The sequence below is a fragment of the Garra rufa genome, chromosome 24 (genome assembly GCF_049309525.1).
Source record: "Garra rufa chromosome 24, GarRuf1.0, whole genome shotgun sequence".
Classification (NCBI taxonomy): Eukaryota; Metazoa; Chordata; class Actinopteri; order Cypriniformes; family Cyprinidae; genus Garra; species Garra rufa.
Window position 1 is genome coordinate 3,992,254 of NC_133384.1, and position 18,561 is coordinate 4,010,814.

Consider the following 18,561-nt stretch of genomic DNA (forward strand, 5'->3'; position numbering starts at 1 on the left):
CCTAGACGTAGTATGCCTAGTTCAGTGATAGGCAACTTTGGTCCTGGAGGGCCACTGTCCTGCAGAGTTTAGCTCCAACTCTATTCAAACACATCTGAGCAAGCTAATCAATGTCTTCAAGAATACTAGAAAGCTATAGGGAGGTGTGTTTGATCAGGGTGCCCCTCCAGGATCAGGATTGGACACCCCTAGTTTAGTTTATGACAGGGGTGTCCAAACTTGGTCCTGGAGGGTCACTGTCCTACAGATTTTTGCTCCAACCCCAGTTAAACACACCTCAAACATCTAATCAAGACCTTCAGGATTACTAGAAACCTGCAGGTAGGTGTGTTGGAGCTAAACTCGAAATTGTCTCTCTCTGAGCAGGATAAAACATCCCTAGTTTTAATCCAACACACCTGAACAAGCTTATCAATGTCTTCAAGATCACTAGAAAGCTATAGGGAGGTGTGTTTGATTAGGGTTGGAGCTAAACTCTGCAGGACAGTGCCCTCCAGGACCGAAGTTGCCCATCCCTGAACTAGGCATACTAGAAACTTCCAGGCAGGTGTGCTGAGGCAATTTGGAGCTCAACTCTGCAGGACAGTGGCCCTCCAGTACCGAGTTTGGACACTGCTGTCATAAACCAAACTAGGGATGCCCCATCCTGCTCTGAGAGGGCCAATTTCCTGCGAAGCTTAGCTTCAACAGAACTACCTGTAGTTTTCTAGTAATCTTAAAGACTACGATAACATCGAGGTGTGTTTAATTGGGGTTGGAGCCAAACTCTGCAAGAAGGTGGCCCTCCAGGGACTGAGTTTGGACATCCCTGTTATAAACCAAACTAGGTTTTTCTAGTGATCTCGAAGTCATTGATTAGCTTGTTCAGGTGTGTTTGATTGAATCTAGGGGTGTCAAATCCTGCTCCAAGAGAGACAATTTCCTGCAGACTTTAGGTCCATCACACCAACCTGTAGGTTTCTAGTAATACCGAAGATCTTGATTAGATTGTTGAGGTGTGTTTATTTAGGAGTGGAGCTAAACTCTGCAGGAAAGTGGCCCTCCGTGACCAGGACTTTGATACCCCAAGTTTGGTTAATAACAGGGGTGTTCAAACTCAGTCCTCGACGCCCACTGTTCTGCAGAGTTTATCTCCAGCTTGCCTCAGCACACTTGCCTGGAAGTTTCTAGTATGCCTAATAAGACCTTATGCTCTCTGTTGTTCCTGTTCGAAAGACTGAAACTGAACAAGCAGATTTACTGCCTTTATTTTGCACATGGACAGACCAATTAATGGACATTCTTGGCTTATCTAGAGCAGTTTAATCCTCTTGCTCCTCTGGACAACAAATACTCCCTAGAAACATCATTTTTTCACAGACCAAGCATTTGCTCTGGAACCCATGCTATAAGGCAGGGTTGGGCAACTTTGGTCCTGGAGGGCCACTCTCCTGCAGAGTTTAGCTCCAACCCTAATCAAACACACCTGCCTGCCAGTGTTAATTTTCATCAACAACATATTATCACTGTAGATTTAGTTGACTAAAATCTTATGGTATTTAGTCGACTAAAACTAGACTAAAACTAAAAACAATTCAGATGACTAAAATATGAATAAAACTAAATCAAAATTTGCTGTCAAAATTAGCTCTGCTGCCTGCACCTTTCTGGTGGTCTTGAAGACATTAGCTTGTTTAGGTGTGTTTGATTAGGGTTGGAGCTAAACTCTGCAGGACAGTAGCCCTCCACCACCGAAGTTGCCCACCCCTGCTATAAAGAATGATGTCTTTAGGAGTTTTGACTTGATTGTCAAATAGGTCAATTATCCATATACCAGTAAATGCAAAGTATGCATTGGCAGTACAGTAAATAGAATTTTCCATATATAGGTTCACTAATGTCTTACATACCTTGAGGCTATTCTGTCTCTTGACCTTCCCTGTGGAGGTGTGGGAACAGATCCATTTGCTAAGGCTGATCACCAGGTAGCACACAGTCTTGGGTGAGGGTAGGATGTTGAAAGGAGGAGGCAGTGTGCACTTGTCATCAAAGTAGCTGAGCCATAGCTTGGCCCGGGCAAACTTCCACTCCTTATCCTCATGGTTCTGCAAGCAGATAAAATCATCAAGGTACAGCAATGATGCCTTCAGGACCTGTTGCTAGCTGCCTCATACATGTTTCCACATGTACAAGTAACTACATATATATGTGGTCATACCTGGCTTCCTAAAGAGTAATATACCTGAAGATTGCTATCTGTTAGTATTCCCATTTATCCTAGTTGTGAGTGATTGGTCACATGGCACTTGATGCCTCAAATGATTTAGTCCAGAATCGAGGTTCCAGGTTGCCTATTTCCAGTGTTTTATGTGCCAGCGGATCAAAGGTTGTTAAGATGAACGGGAATGCTAATGGATAGACTTGGTGAACACTGGTGAATATACATTTTGAACTTCATTTTACTTCAGACACACACAATTATTCGTTTTTTGGAGTCAAATCATCTCAAGGGTCACTTACAGCAATCTGTCTGAAGCTCTTATGCAGCATGGCCACCAGCAGTTTGGTAAGAACGATGACCACAACAATGTTGTAGGTACCGACGATAAGAGCACCAACAAACGACCGCAGCTCCTCAGTGTAGCTGATCCTTGTAACAAACAGAGCCACATGTGCCAGGGAAAAAATGTACCAGAAGAGGGCGTAACATGTCCCCATGAACCTGGAGAAAGTTGAAGATGAACAATTAAGATAAAAGATTTCATTAAAACAGACTTCTCATATTTTTTTATGGTCAACATGGAAGCATTTTAAGAACAATGATTTATGGCCATGTCCATGAGACTTTGAGACAAAAAAAAGTAAATTCTGTGAGAAGTGTAAATGAGATGAAATTCAAAGTACGTGTGAAAGGTGTCGTTGCTCTGCTCTCGACAGAAGATGCCCTCGCAGTACTCGGTTATATTTTTGGAGCTGGAGAGGTCCTTGTCTTTTCCATACAGTTGTGTCAAGCCAATGGTGAAAGAGATGAGTACGAGTAGGAATAAGCCAAGAAACTTCCCAAACTCTTGTAGCATCTGGCCCATGGAAATCTGGAATGACAAACACCAGCCCATTCACATCAAAGCCTGAGCAGCCCAGACTGACTTACTGTATACGGAAATAACAGGGATCTATAAAAAGGCTCCTAACAAGAAATATTTCAAGTTTTAAATACAACTTGAGATCCATTCATCATGCTGTCATCATGCTTTTTGTTGATTACCACTTTAAGCTGTTTGGAGAAAGTTTTTTTTGGCTCATTTTATTGGAGTCCATATAAAACAGAGCAGATATAAAATTACCAATAAATACATTACAAAAATAAAGATAAATCTGCAACAACCAAAATGACAAACTTGTAAAAGTTTGAAAACAATTAAGTATACTTAAATCTAAGTAAATATGTATGGAAGCCCATTTTCGCCACTGAATTAAAAAAAATGGTTATGGCGACTCACAACAACAAAAGGAGAATTGAACATTTTTATCTCATAATTTAGACTTTATTTCTTGCAATGGTGATTTTATATCATGCAATTCTGACTTCATGCTGACTTTAAAGTCAGAATTGCTTGATGTAAACTCACAATTCTGACATTTTTTTCTTAGAAATGCAATATAAATTCACAATTATAATAAAGTCTATATTGTGAGATAAAAACTCTCAATTCTTTTTTTGTGAGCTGTGAGTTTATATCATGCAATTTTGACTTCATAACTCAGAATTGCGAGTCAAAAAAAAGTCAAACTTGCATTTGCGAGTTATAATTTTATATAATTTTAGTTTTATTTCTCAGAATTGGGTGATAAACTCACAATTGCAAGAAATAAAGTCAGACAAGCGAGATAACTTATTATTATTAACAATTATGCTTTTTTCTCGCAAATGTGAGTTTGTATCTCGCAATTCTGACTTTTTGTTTCCTCACAATTGCTAGTTTAGATATTGAGATATAAATTTGCAATTGCGAGTTATAAAGTCAGAATTGTGAAATATAATGAATCATAGTCATGCAATTCTCAGTTTATATCTTGCAATTCTGACTTTATAACTTGCAATTGCGAATTTATATCTCAATTCTGAGAAAAAAGTCAGAATTAAAGGATACAAACTCACATTTGTGAGTTATTAAAATTGTGTGACAAACTCACAATTCTGATTTTTTCAGAATTGTGTGATATAAATTGCAAGAAATGGTCAGAATTATGAGATAAAAACTTGCAATTCAGTTTTTTTCTCTTGCAAATTTGAGTTTGTATCTTGCAATTCAGACTTTTTCTCACAATTGCGAGTTTATATCTCACAATTCTGATTGCGTCATATAAACTCACAAGTGCAATAAATAAAGAATTGCGAGATAACTTGCAATTCTGCTTTTTTTCTCGCAAATGTGAATTTGTATCTCACAGTTCTAACTTTTTCTCACAATTGCTAGTTTATATTTTATAATTCTAACTTTATGCAATTCTGACATTTTTTCTTAGAATTATGAGATATGAACTTGCAATTGCAAGTTATAATGTCAGAATTGAGATATTAACTAAATTTCAAGAAATATAAATCACAACCGCGCAATCAGTTCGTATCTCGCAATTATGAATTTATTTCTTGCAGTTGTGAATATATATAACACAATTTTATATCTCAATTCTGAGGAAAAAAAGTCAGAATTGTGGGATACAAACTCGCATTTGCAATTCTGACAATTTTTTCAGAATTGCGTGATACAAACTCAGTTGCAAGAAATTGTCAGAATTACGAGATAAAAACTTGCAGTTCAGATTTTTTACCGCAAATGTGAGTTTATATGTTGCAAATCTGACTTTTTTTCCCTCACAATTGAGTTTATATCTCACAATTCCTACCCTTTTTCCCAGAATTGCTTGATATAAACACAATTGCAAGAAATAAAGTCAGAATTGCGAGATAACTTTCAATTCTGCTTTTTTTCTCGCAAATGTATCTCGCAATTTTGACTTTTTTTTGCAATTGCTAGTTTATATCTCACAATTCTGACTTTTTTTTCACGCAATTCTGACTTTTTTCTTGCAATTGCTAGTTTATATTTCACAATTCTGACTTTTTTTCGGAGAATTGTGAGATATGAACTTGCAATTGCGAGTTATAAAGTCAGAATTGTGAGATATGAACTAAATTCAAAGAAAAATAAATCACAATCTCGCAATTATCAGTTCATATCTCGCAATTCTAAATTTATTTCTTGCAATTGTGAGTTTATATAATGCAATTTTTATTTTATAACTCGAAAAAAGAGAGAAAAATTTCAGAATTGTGGGATACAAACTCGCATTTGCGAATTATAAAGTTAGAATTGCGTGATACAAACTCAATTGCAAGAAATGGTCAGAATTACGAGATAACTCGCAGTTCAGATTTTTTTCTCTCGCAAATGTGTTTGTATCTTGAAAATCTGACTTTTTCTCACAATTACTAGTTTATAGCTCACAATTCTGACTTTTTTTTTCATGCAATTCTGCCTTTTTACTCGCAATTGCTAGTTTATATTTCACAATTCTGACTTTTTTTCCTGAGAATTGTGAGATAGGAACCTGCAATTGTGAGTTATAAAGTCAGAATTGTGAGATATTAACTAAATTCAAAGAAAAATAAATCACAATCTCGCAATTCTAAATTTATTTCTTGCAATTGTGAGTTTATATAATGCAATTTTTTTATTTTATAACTCGAAAAAAGAGAAAGAGAAAAAAGTCAGAATTGTGGGACACAAACTCGCATTTGCGAATTATAAAGTTAGAATTGCGTGATATAAACTCACAATTCTGACTTTTTTTTCAGAATTGCGTGATATAAACTCAATTTCAAGAAATGGTCAGAATTACGAGATGACTTTTTCTCACAATTGCTAGTTTATAGCTCACAATTCTGACTTTTCACGCAATTCTTTTTCAGAATTTTGAGATATAAATTCGCAATTGCGAGTTATAAAGTCAGAATTGTGAGATATAAACTCAACTCAAAGAAAAATGAATCACAGTCACGCAATTCTCAGTTCATATCTTGCAATTTTGACTTTATAATTCACAATTGCGAGTTTATATCTCACAATTCTGACTTTTTTCTCAGAATTGTAAGAAATAAACTCAATTATTTTCACAATTTACCTCACTATTCTGAGAAAAAATGTCAGAATTTCGAGTTCACTTATAACACACTAGATGTAAACTTGCAAGTGTGTGGAAAAAGTCGCCATCCATAAATATTCCGTTTATATAGAACATAAGACATATGGACCACTTTTACGATATGAAATATATTTATTTAGCTTGTTCATTTTAGTCCTTTTTGGAGCTTCATGTTTTTAAAGATTCCTTAAAAAAGTCCCTAAATATAGATGTTTACAACATTAAGGTGGAAACAGAACTGAACATTTTCACATGGAATATTTCTTAATGGGTTGATGATCATGGAAATGGTTTCAAACATGTTAAGTAAACATGGCAATGTTCTGAAACAAGTTTATTTTAAGTGCTGGCTGTCATTTTTAACTAATTCCATATATCAGACAACAACTACTCACTGATAGACTGATAAACACAGCTCAGGTAAATATTGGTTTGACCCTTTCGGGGGTAATTGCAGGCAGAGGTACATTTCCTGGTAGCTACATTAAGCGACCCTAACCTACAGTACACACATACAGTAGACTAGCTTTTTTAGGGGGCTTTCTAGATTCCACTAGCCTTTCCAGTGTGGGTTGAGGTAAGAGACGAGATGAATTCCTTGTGTCAGGTCTCACCAGTGAACCATAATGTTCAGTGTTCAACGTACTGTGTGTTTGCTCAGAAACATAGCCAGGATGTGGAGGATTTTTCTGCAACCCCCATTAATTTAATTCATTTTCTTGTCACTCTCAAACCCCTGGCAGGCATTTTCCACATCTAATATTTTTCAACTTTTTTGAACCATGGTATTTGCAGTAGACATTTAAATATGAAGCTCCAAAGTGATTCCACTGGCTGAAAGTACTTTATTTAAAGTCTGATTAGTAATAGTTTAATACTGTTTATAACAGTCAGCTTTAGTAAACTAATCTGACAGTTTAAAGTGCTGATGTTTTGTATAACAACACTGGAAAGTTTCACTGCTTATAATGTTCATGATTTGGATTATATAAGTGTCATATTTAATAATAAAAATATGTAAATCAATGCTGATGTGATATCCAGACAAACTTATATTCTTATTGTATTTAAGTATTGCTTTTTTCTGACTGTACAGCTATACAAACACGATATGACTCCATGAATTAAAGTTTAAACATTCAGTTTGACTTCTCAACTCTTGCACTCACAAAGAAAATAACACATCCTTAGACATTTATCCCGAGGTGAGTCAGTGTTTTCCACTTGTTATCTTTACTTGGGGAGATTTACTGGACACTCTTAGCCAAACAATGAAGCAGGAAGGAGTAAACGTCTGAGTATTTGTTCCTTTGCCTTCCCAGTGGAGGTCTGCTGTGTAAAAACGTGTTTGTATTTTTGGTCATTCTTGTATCTGTACATCATATGTTTGTGTGTTGAAAGGGAGTTGCACAGAACGCATTTAAGCATGTGGGTAGCTCCATGCATTTACAGGAAACCAATAACATACAGCACTTTCCTCTAAATAACTTGTGTGGGTTCGTGTTCATTTGTCAAACCATTACAGCTGAGTGCATGTGAGTGTGCACATATGCATCATTCCGACCACACTTTTTGAGAGAATTACTTTTCCATACAGCAGCGCCAGACACTGATGTCAGTGTAAGAGCACGTGCGGGAGAGCAGAGAGCCGCTCACACGTACGCTCAGGACTGACATGGTGTTACTCATGCCAAATGCTGGAGAGGAGCAGTGCTGTATTACGCAACCTCTATGAAACTACTGCAGAAAGATTCCAGAGAGCTGCTAAAGTCGGTAACACAGGGTGAATCTCACAAAATGTTTTAGATATCATCCTGTGGCTCGATTTGCAGTGCATGGTGCAGTCACGGGTTCAAACAAGGCGATACTGTACATTTACTTTAACAGCGCATCTTTTATCGTTCTTTAAGATACAATAAAATGTTACTTTAACAAGCATGTTAAGTGCTAAGTAATAGAATTAATAAATGGCAATCCAAGACATGTTACAAGTTGCCCACCACAGTGGCTGGAGGCAAATTTAAGGTTCTTTATTGGCATCTACACTTCCATGAAGAAACTTTGCAGGTACACTCTCAACAAAATCCATGTCAGCCATTTCGCAACAAGACTGGAGCCGCCTGGCAGAAGCCCCTCCCATGATGCGAATTCGCATATGTTGTGAAGAGAATTTTACACGTGAACGAAGTGAATTAATCAAATTTCACGCGCAAATTAAGCGAGTAAACTCAAAATGTTCAAGCGTCCAACTATGCATGAATAGCGTGATTTATTCGCGCAAGTCGTGTTTGCTGTGAACGGCTCATATAGCACAAGTGATTTACATGTTAAGTCAATGCAAAGAAGCGATAGACATCCTGCGACGCGAATTGAGCGTTTGACACGCATATTGCTATATATATAGTTGAAAAATCTAAACTTTGGTGAATATTCACACTGCGTTAATCAATCAGGAGCTTTCTCTAGTAGTGACGTGATTACGACGTAGCGAGCGGAGGCAGAAATCCAAAACAAAAATGAACCCCAGACACGGCGCCGAACAAGTCTACGCCGTTTTTCAGCCTTCCATAGCACATAAAGCACAGCTACCCTCTCAACAAAATCCATGTCAGCCATTTCGCAGTGAGACTGGAGCTGCCTGGCAGAAGCCCCACCCATGACGTGAATTCGTATCTGTTGTGAAGTGAATTTCACATGCGAATGAAGCGAATTTCAGGCGCGAATGAAGCAAGTAAACTCAAGATGTTCAAGCATCCAACTACAGTACGTGTGAATAGTGCGATTTATTCACGCAAGTCACGTTTGGTGTGAACGGCCCATAAAGTGCAAGTTTACATGTTAAGTTAATGCAAATACGTGATAGAGATCCTGTGGTACAAATTACGTGATTTGTGTGAATGACGTGGTGCAAGCGTTTCATTCGCGTAAATTGAAAAATCTGAACTTTGGCGAAAACCAATCAGGAGCTTTCTCTAGTAGTGACATGATTACGACATAGTGAGCGGAGGCAGAAATCCGAAACAACATTGGAACCAGACATGGCGCCTAACGTGTCTATGCCATTTTTCAGCCTTCCATAGCACATAAAGCACAGCTACCCTCTCAACAAAATCCATGTCAGCCATTTCGCAACGAGACTGGAGCCGCCTGGCAGAAATCCCTCCTATGACGGGAATTTGCATCTGGTGTGAGTGAATTTTTGAGTAAACTCAAAATGTTCAAGCGTCTAACTACGCGTGAATAACGTGATTTATTCGTGCAAGTCATGACTGGTGTGAACGCCCCATAAAGCATGAGTGATTTACATGTTAAGTCAATGCAAAAATGCATTAGACATCCTGTGGAATTGAGTGTTTCGGGCGAGTTGATAAATCTAAACTTTGGCGAATGTTCGCGCCACGTTAATCAATCAGGACCTTGCTCTAGTAGTGACATGATTACGACATAGCGAGCATAGGCAGAAATCCGAAACAATAATGGACCCAGACACGGCGCCGAACAAGTCTACGCCAATTTTTCAGCTTTCCATAGCACATAAGCACAGCTACCCTCTCAACAAAATCCATGTCAGCCATTTCACAGCGAGACTGGAGCTGCCTGGCAAAAGCCCCCCCATGACGCAAATTCGTATCTGTTGTGAAGTGAATTTCACGTGCGAATGAAGCGAATTTCAGGCGCAAATGAAGCGAGTAAACTCAAGATGTTCAAGCATCCAACTACGTGTGAATAGTGCGATTTATTTGTGCAAGTCACGTTTGGTGTGAACGACCCATAAAGTGCAAGTGATTTACATGTTAAGTTAATACAAATACGTGATAGACATCCTGTGGCGCAAATTACGCGATTTGTGCGAATGACGTGGTGCAAGCGTTTGATTTGCGCAAGTTGAAAAATCTGAACTTCAGGAGCTTGCTCTAGTAGTGACATGATTACAACATAGCGAGCAGAGGCAGAAATCTGAAACAACACTGGACCCAGACACGGCGCCGAACGAGTCTACGCCATTTTTCAGCCTTCCATAGCACATAAAGCAGAGCTACCCTCTCAACAAAATCCATGTCAGCCATTTCACAATGAGACTGGAGCCGCCTGGCAGAAGCCCCTCCTATGACGGGAATTTGCATCTGGAGTGAAGTGAATTTTTGAGTAAACTCAAAATGTTCAAGCGTCCAACTACACGTGAATAGTGCAATTTATTCATGCAAGTCGTGCCTGGTGTGAACGGCCCATAAAGTGTGAGTGATTTACATGTTAAATCAATGCAAAAATGCAATAGACATCCTGTGGAATTGAGTGTTTTGGGCAAGTTGATAAATCTAAACTTTGGCGAATATTCGCGCCAAGTTAACCAATCAGGAGCTTGCTCTAGTAGTGCCGTGATTATGACTTAGCAAGTGGAGGCAGAAATCCGAAACAACAATGGACCCAGACACGGCACCGAACGAGTCTACGCCATTTTTCAGCCTTCCATAGCATATAAAGTGCAGCTACCCTCTCAACAAAATCCATGTCAGCCATTTCGCAAGACTGGAGCCGCCTGACAGAAGCCCCTCCCATGACGCAAATTTGCATCTGTTGTGAAGTGAATTTCATGCACAAATGAAGCGAGTAAACTCAAAATGTTCAAGCGTCCAACTACGCACGAATAGTGGAATTTATTTGCGCTAGTCGCATCTGGTGTGAATGCCCCATATAGCGCGAGTGATTTACATTTAAAGGTGCCATAGAATGGAAAACTGTATTTGCCTTAGCATAGTTGAATAATAACAGTTCTGTACATGGACATGACATACTGTGAGTCTTAAACACCATCGTTTCCTCCTTCTTATATAAATCTGATGTTTGCAAAAGACCACTGAAAAAGAGGTCAATTCCAACATAACACAGACTATGACGTTATTATTAATAGTCACGCCCCCAACATTTGCATAGCCAAATCATCAGAAGTTCTGCGGGTAGGCTATTGTGAAAAAACAAAGCGAGGACAATAGCGAAAATGGCAGATCACGGAAATAAATGTTATGTTCCAGGTTGTGCAGGGATGGGTTGGTGTCTGTACTCAGAAAGGCACGGAAAACAAATAAGGCGTTCTAATAAAATAAGGCGAGCAACTAAAGGGACATGGCTAGCACTAGCCTGTTACATTGCGGTACATAAAATTTCACTTCCCACATAAACAGTGTAAGGAGAGATGACTGTGTGGACGATGGCGAATGTTTTTCAGATCTTGTCAAATGTGCTAAGTACTGTCGCTGTAGTATAACTTTACATAGAGCATCGCAAATCTCAAAAGTGATAGTAAAAAGTTATTGTGCATTCAAAACGGCATTCAAAACGGTTTCAATGCCCCGCATATTAATAGCGGCTCGAGCGCCATAATTAAATATATATTTTCCTCCATGTGTTTCCTTACTGCTGTGAGAGCTAAATGAGCCACTCTGTGAATCAGATCAGAGCTCATTATTATTATTCATGAACCTTCCAAATAAGGTAATAACAGACCATTTCATTCTAGGGACAAATCCTAGGATTGTAAATGGGCTTGTAAAACCGTTTCTGGAAAATGTTTGCCCATATACCTTCTATGTACGTAGATATCGGAGAACAATTTAAAATATTGCATCAATGCATTCTATGGCACCTTTAAGTCAATGCAAAGACGCAATAGACATCCGGTGGCACGAATGACACAGCACGAATTAAGCGGTTTGGGCGTTTTTTTAGCACGCAAATTGTGCAAGTTGACCAAATCTGAACTTTGCCAAATATTTGCATCATGTTAACCTATCAGGAGCTTGAAATCCAGAAATCCAAAACAACAATGGACCCAGGCACGGCGCCAAAGGAGTCTACGCCATTTTTTATAGCGCGATTTATTCACGTAAGTTGCGTCTGGTGTGAACGCCCCATAGTTTACTGAGAAAAAACTACCTGCATTTGACATGTGGTGGATGTTACTTGTGAGATTCACTCCCACACTATAAAATTGGACATTTCCAGCAATAAATCCTTATAAATGAGAAATAAAACCCCATGGCAGAGATTCAAGAACAGAGAATTGGAAAAGAAAAACAACTGAGAGAAATGAAAACAGACATTTGCAAGACTGATGAGATATGCAGGAAAAATGAGAGAACTCTCTGGGTGTGCTGTGTTATCGGTGCGACCGCTGGGAATTACGTAACAGAAAAAAAGCTTCAGTGGTTAAACACTCCTTTGGTTGTTGCATTGAACGGGTAAGAACTGCAGACAGAAGTTGTGATTACCTGTAAAGGCCCCAAGATGGAGCTGGTGGTGTACATGAAGAAGAGACGGAGATAGCTCAGAACATTGGCTAATGCAAAAAGGCCTTCAGCAACCAAGAGGGGATGGAATGCATCCCAGTCTTTCCTCTCCACCGGTGCCATTTCTTCAACTTTCTTAAACTAAAGCAGAGGACAAAGGAAATGTTAAATTATGTAATTTCTACATATATTCAGTTAAAGTCAAAAGTGTACATACACCTTGTAGATTTGTTTGACCAAAATAAGAGGGATCATACAAAATGCATTTATTTATTTAGTAATGACTTAAATAAGATATTTCACATAAAAGATGTTCATACATAATCCACAAGAGAAAATGGTAGTTGAATTTATAAAAATTACCCTGTTTAAAAGTTTACATACACTTGATTCTTAATACTGGTGTTGTTACCTGAATGATACACAACTGAGTTGTTCATGAGTCCCTTGTTTGTCCTAAACAGTTAAACTGTTTAAGACCTCACTGATGCTTCAGAAGAAATCATTAAGCATTAAGACGCTTTTTATAAATTCAACCATTATTTTCTCTTGTGGACTATATGTAAAATAACTTATTTAGGTAAGTATTAAATAAAAGTATTAAATAAAAAATAACATGCATTTTGTATGATCCCTCTTATTTTGGTAAAATAATTAACATTTTGCAGATTCTGCAAGGTGTATGTAAACTTTTGACTTCAACTGTATATTCAACAACTATTTATTGCAACATACATAATTATATGTATATATATATATATAACTCACTGTGATTAAAAAAAAAAATGGTTCCTTCAAAATGAAAATCATGTCATTTACACATCCTTGTGTTTTTCCAAACTTTAATCATTTTCTTCTTTTATGGAACACAAAGGTACAACAGTGTTTTAGTGTCACATAAAAAAAAAGATTACGAGGTTATAAGTCATAATATTTCGAGAATAAAGTCAAAATTACAAGAATTAGTCAAAATATTACGAGAATCTTGTAATTGTAGATTTTTTCACATTTTTTAACATTAAAACGCCGTCATACAAAGGCTATGTTTAACAGCATAGTACTTCTGTGTTCCATGGAAGAACATCAGTCATTTAAAATGACAAGAATTTCATTCTTGAGTAAACTAATCTCTCAATGACTCGGTACAGTGCTCAGAATATAATGTTCTGAACAGGGTTTCTACCTTGCTGTGAGCCACCACTTTAAGGGCAAAGGTGGCCAAATAAAGGGAGTTCATGACAAAACTCAGCTGGTTGCGTGACTCTTCCAGGAAGTCCTCCAATCCCTCATACCACAGACGCTTCACATCAGACCACACCATCCCTGCAGAGAGAGGAATTTGCCATCAGCACAAAAAATTATTCAAGCAGCAAATCAGAAATTCCTTGCAGCTAAATGTTTTCAATCACACGTCAGGAGCAATTTAACTCCAAGAAACATGCCTGGCAGGAAACATTTACAATAGAAAAAAAGTCTATAGTGGCAGATACCATTTGCACTTCAACGTATTAGTAGATAATAAAACAGCATCCTGTAATAATAACATATTCATTGTACTGTATATGATACTGTATATTGCTTTATTGGAAACTTATTTAGCCCTATCCCTAAAGCCCACATCTAACCCTAACAATATTGAAGGTGATGGCATAGATCCAAGCACGGAGGATGTAACGCTCTAACCCGGATAACTATTCAAGTTAACGTTAGTGAAATGAAAGAGATAGAAAACTGCAAAGTTGGTGATCCAAGCATTTAATGGCTGGTACATGACAACGCGCCCCTCTCATACATGAGAGTTTAACTCTTTCTTGGCGTTACAAATAAAAGTAAAGGCAAAATATTAATAGCAAGAAGGCAGAGTGAACTTATCTTCTATATGGTTCTCGTTAAACAGTCACGTAGTCATTCTACGTCAACTCCACACAGCGTGCGTTATATGTTAAGTGATCAGTCTCTTAAAGGGCACCTCACAATATAATGTAATGTATGCAAATACATAGCTTTGGCCGTTACAAGGATACCACATCCAATTTCAGTTACAGGCTTCTTAACCCTCTGGTGTCATTTGGTCATTTTGGACTGAAAAATGTTTTGTATTGTTTTTTTTTTGTTTGTTTTTTTTACTTCATTGTAATGGTACAAAACTTGGTAATGGTTTTGGCTACCCTGGGCTCATGACGAAAATGTACCTGTGGGAAATTCATACCAATAAGTACATATAACTGCAGTTTCCAACAGAAATGTTCACTGAGTGGTGTTAAAAGAGTGTTTGGTTTTTTCCCTCGGAAACAGATGAACAGTTGGTTTTGTACGTATCACACCAGTTCTGACGTGAAATGTCCGTTGAGTGGCGCTATAACTCTAATGCTCTGTGAAGTTTTAAAATAACGTACCCTTGCACTACACCTAAACCTACCATATAGTATGAACAAAAGCAACTGTGACGTAAAAACACAATCTCAAGCATGCCATTTTAACTTGTCTTTTAGCTCTTTCATCGTGAGTCATGTTTTTCAAAGGATTAGTACCCAAGGATTCCGCATCCTAAATCCAATTCCATGCTTGTCACATCCGGGAAAAAAAAAAAACATATGGAGCTGTAATCATAACTGTACAAAAACTATTACAAGTGTTACAACTTATTGGTATGTATTTTGCATCTTGCAAAAACGTTCCTACAGGTACGTTTTGTAAAAACTCAAAAAAAAAAAAAAAACATTGGGCATGACTTTAATTTGATTATATGTTTGTGCATTTTTAATAATAATAACTAAGTATAACTCAAACTAAAGTATAGTCCATTTCATTCATTCATGTTGACTTTATTCTTGAAATATTTAAACTTTATTCTCGTATTATTTTAACCTTATTCTCATAGTATTTCGACTTTATTCTCGTAACATTTTGACATTATTCTCGTAATTTCTACTTTATTCTCAAAATATTTCGACTTTATTCTCGTAGTATTTCGACTTTATTTTCGTAGTATTTTAACTTTATTCTTGTAACATTTTGAAATTATTCTTGTCATTTCGACTTTATTCTTGAAATATTACAACTTTATATATAATAAGTAAGTATAGTATAGTATAACAAGTATAGTATCCATTTAATTCATTTATGTTGACTTTATTCTTGTAATTTCGACTTTATTCTCAAAATATTTTGACTTTATTCTCGTAATTTCGACTTTATTCTCAAAATATTTTGACTTTATTCTCATAGTATTTTAACTTTATTCTCATAGTATTTCGACTTCATTCTCGTGACATTTTGACATTATTCTTGTAATTTTGACTTTATTCTTGAAATATTACAACTTTAATCTCGTAATTTTAGATTTTTTTTAACTAAGTATACCTCAAACTAAAGTACAGCCCATTTCACTCATTCATGTTGACTTTATTCTTGTAATTTCGACTTAATTCTTGAAATATTTTGACTTTATTCTTGTAGTATTTTAACTTTATTCTCATAGTATTTCGACTTTATTCTCGTAACATTTTGACATTATTCTCGTAATTTCAACTTTATTCTTGAAATATTACGACTTTAATTTCGTAATTTTAGATTTTTTTTAACTAAGTATAACTCAAACTAAAGTATAGTCCATTTCATTCATTCATATTGACTTTATTCTCGTAATTTCTACTTTATTCTCAAAATATTTCGACTTTATTCTCGTAGTATTTCGACTTTATTCTCGTAGTATTTCGACTTTATCCACGTAACATTTTGACATTATTCTTGTAATTTCTTCTTTATTTTCGAAATATTACGACTTTAATCTTGAAATATTTAAACTTTATTCTCGTATTATTTTAACTTTATTCTCATAGTATTTCGACTTTATTCTCGTAACATTTTGACTTTATTCTCGTAATTTCTGCTTTATTCTCAAAATATTTCGACTTTATTCTCATAGTATTTCGACTTTATTCTTGTAGTATTTCGACTTTATTCACGTAACATTTTGACATTATTCTCGTAATTTCTACTTTATTCTTGAAATATGACGACTTTAATCTCGTAATATTTTTTTTTACTAAGTATAACTCAAACTCAAGTATAGTCCATTTAATTAATTCATGTTGACTTTATTCTTGTAATTTCGACTTTATTCTCATAACATTTTGACATTATTCTCGTAATTTCAATTTTATTCTTGAAATATTACGACTTTAATTTCGTAATTTTAGATATTTTAAACTAAGTATAACTCAAACGTATGTATAGTCCATTTTATTTATTCATGTTGACTTTATTCTTGTAATTTCGACTTTATTCTCGTAGTATTTCAACTTTATTCTCGTAGTGTTTTGACTTTATTCTCATAGTATTTTGAATAACTAAGTATAACTCAAACTAAAGTATAGCCCATTTCCAGGGGCGGACTGGGACAAAATTTCAAGCCGGGGAATCTCACACTCATCCAGGCCATCCAAAAAACCCACAACAAATTCTGAAACCATGGACAATATTTATTTTTTTTTTTGTAAAGCCATTATTATTATCACATAAAAAGAATAATCCATTGGCTGGTGCCACACAAAATAATTAAAGATTATCTCTTGAACTTCCATTTACCTTTTATAAAAATGTAAGTATTACATCAGGACCATGTGCTATTGTTTTATCTTGCCCAAATGTCAAAACTGTTGGCCTACAATAATAGCTACATCTTGAATATATCTTTAGTAAAATCCTAATACTGAATTTTTTTTTTTTGCATTATCATGGGTCATGTTTTGTCCTTAGGAAAATTAACCATGGTTTAATTAGGCCTATGGTGAAAGTATAGTAGCAACTGTGTTTTTTTTTCTTTTCTTTTTTTTTTGTGTTTGTTTGGCAATTTGATAACAATTTGTATAACCAGAGTTTTACTACAAATACCATAGTTTAACTATAGTAACAATGGTTCTTGGTTTTTAGTGAAAACATGGTTAATTTTTGTAAGGGTTGTATTGTTGTTAGCCTTAGCTCCCTCTAAACGTGTTATAAAACAATGTGAATATTTGTCTGCTAAATTCCTAATCTTTACAAAATTATGCCGTTTTGTTAATTTTGCAGCAAACTGGCTGCTATTGATAATAGTTGCTAGCAGTTTAATGCTTAACTAAGAAAACAAAACTACAATAGTGTATTTACGGATGTATCTGACCTGTAAATGAAGTACTGAACAGGACAGTTTTGCCTCTCTGCTCCACCTGGGCTCCCCATTCTTGAGTCTTGCATTCTTTTGGCGGACGCGGATGGGCAAAGCGTGCGCGTGGCGAATTGGTTGTCAGTCAAGACGAACTGGATTACGATTTATTAGAGTATTATTATTGAATTGCGAATTTGGAAATAATTACTTTAGTACATTCGGCAGGCAACAGAAACAACAACAACAATACATATATGAAGAAAAAAAAAAATGGCAGCGGGCCAAATTGGCTGCCAGGCCACCGGGAATTGTCCCGGTTCTCCCGATGGCCAGTCCGCCCCTGCATTTCATTCATTAATTCATTCATAAACAAATTAAAAACACACAAACCTCGCTTGACCAACACCAGAGGGTTAACTACCGATTATGCAACTCTTTTCATTTTTGGGTTGAATGGCTTGAGTGAGAATTGAATACAATAAAATATCTGTCTTTTATAAAGTATTTGATTCAATGTATTATCCAAATATTTTGTTGATCTTCCAGCTGAAATGACTCAATTGTGATATGATTGATGTACTATAATTCACAACTGACACTCTCCAGTGCATTTGCGTATGTTCAGATAGTTGTTTCAGAGACAGGCACACCCATGACGCAGGAGAAAGATTAGATGATAAGGCAGCTGTGACAATAAATCCATTAATAGACACAACACAAAAAAACTTACAGAACAAGTTTTAAAGACAGGTAAATGACGCATTGTCTGTTGGCACAAAATGTTAGGTGTATTCTGGGTGTGTTAGAAGTAAAGCCGTAAACAACACCATATTAAGCTGAAAAAGAAGGAGATGTCATCAGAACATACTATGAAGCTTCTAATTTTGAATGTTATGAACTGTGATGTATATTCATAAATTTGAAGTAAAACAATCCTCTTCC

The 18,561-nt window shown here is 36.3% G+C and overlaps 1 protein-coding gene across 1 annotated transcript in view; it reads right to left on the bottom strand.

The window, feature by feature from the left end:
- trpc1 (transient receptor potential cation channel, subfamily C, member 1) overlaps window positions 1-18,561 on the bottom strand; it is a 31,486-nt gene that overhangs the window by 2,964 nt on the left and 9,961 nt on the right. Inside the window, exons 8-12 of the mRNA XM_073831247.1 lie at window positions 13,654-13,793; window positions 12,453-12,611; window positions 2,884-3,071; window positions 2,500-2,701; window positions 1,890-2,084 (exon numbers count right to left, since the gene is read on the bottom strand). Coding sequence (XP_073687348.1) covers window positions 1,890-2,084; window positions 2,500-2,701; window positions 2,884-3,071; window positions 12,453-12,611; window positions 13,654-13,793 — 884 coding nt within the window. The remainder of the gene's footprint in view (window positions 1-1,889; window positions 2,085-2,499; window positions 2,702-2,883; window positions 3,072-12,452; window positions 12,612-13,653; window positions 13,794-18,561) is intronic.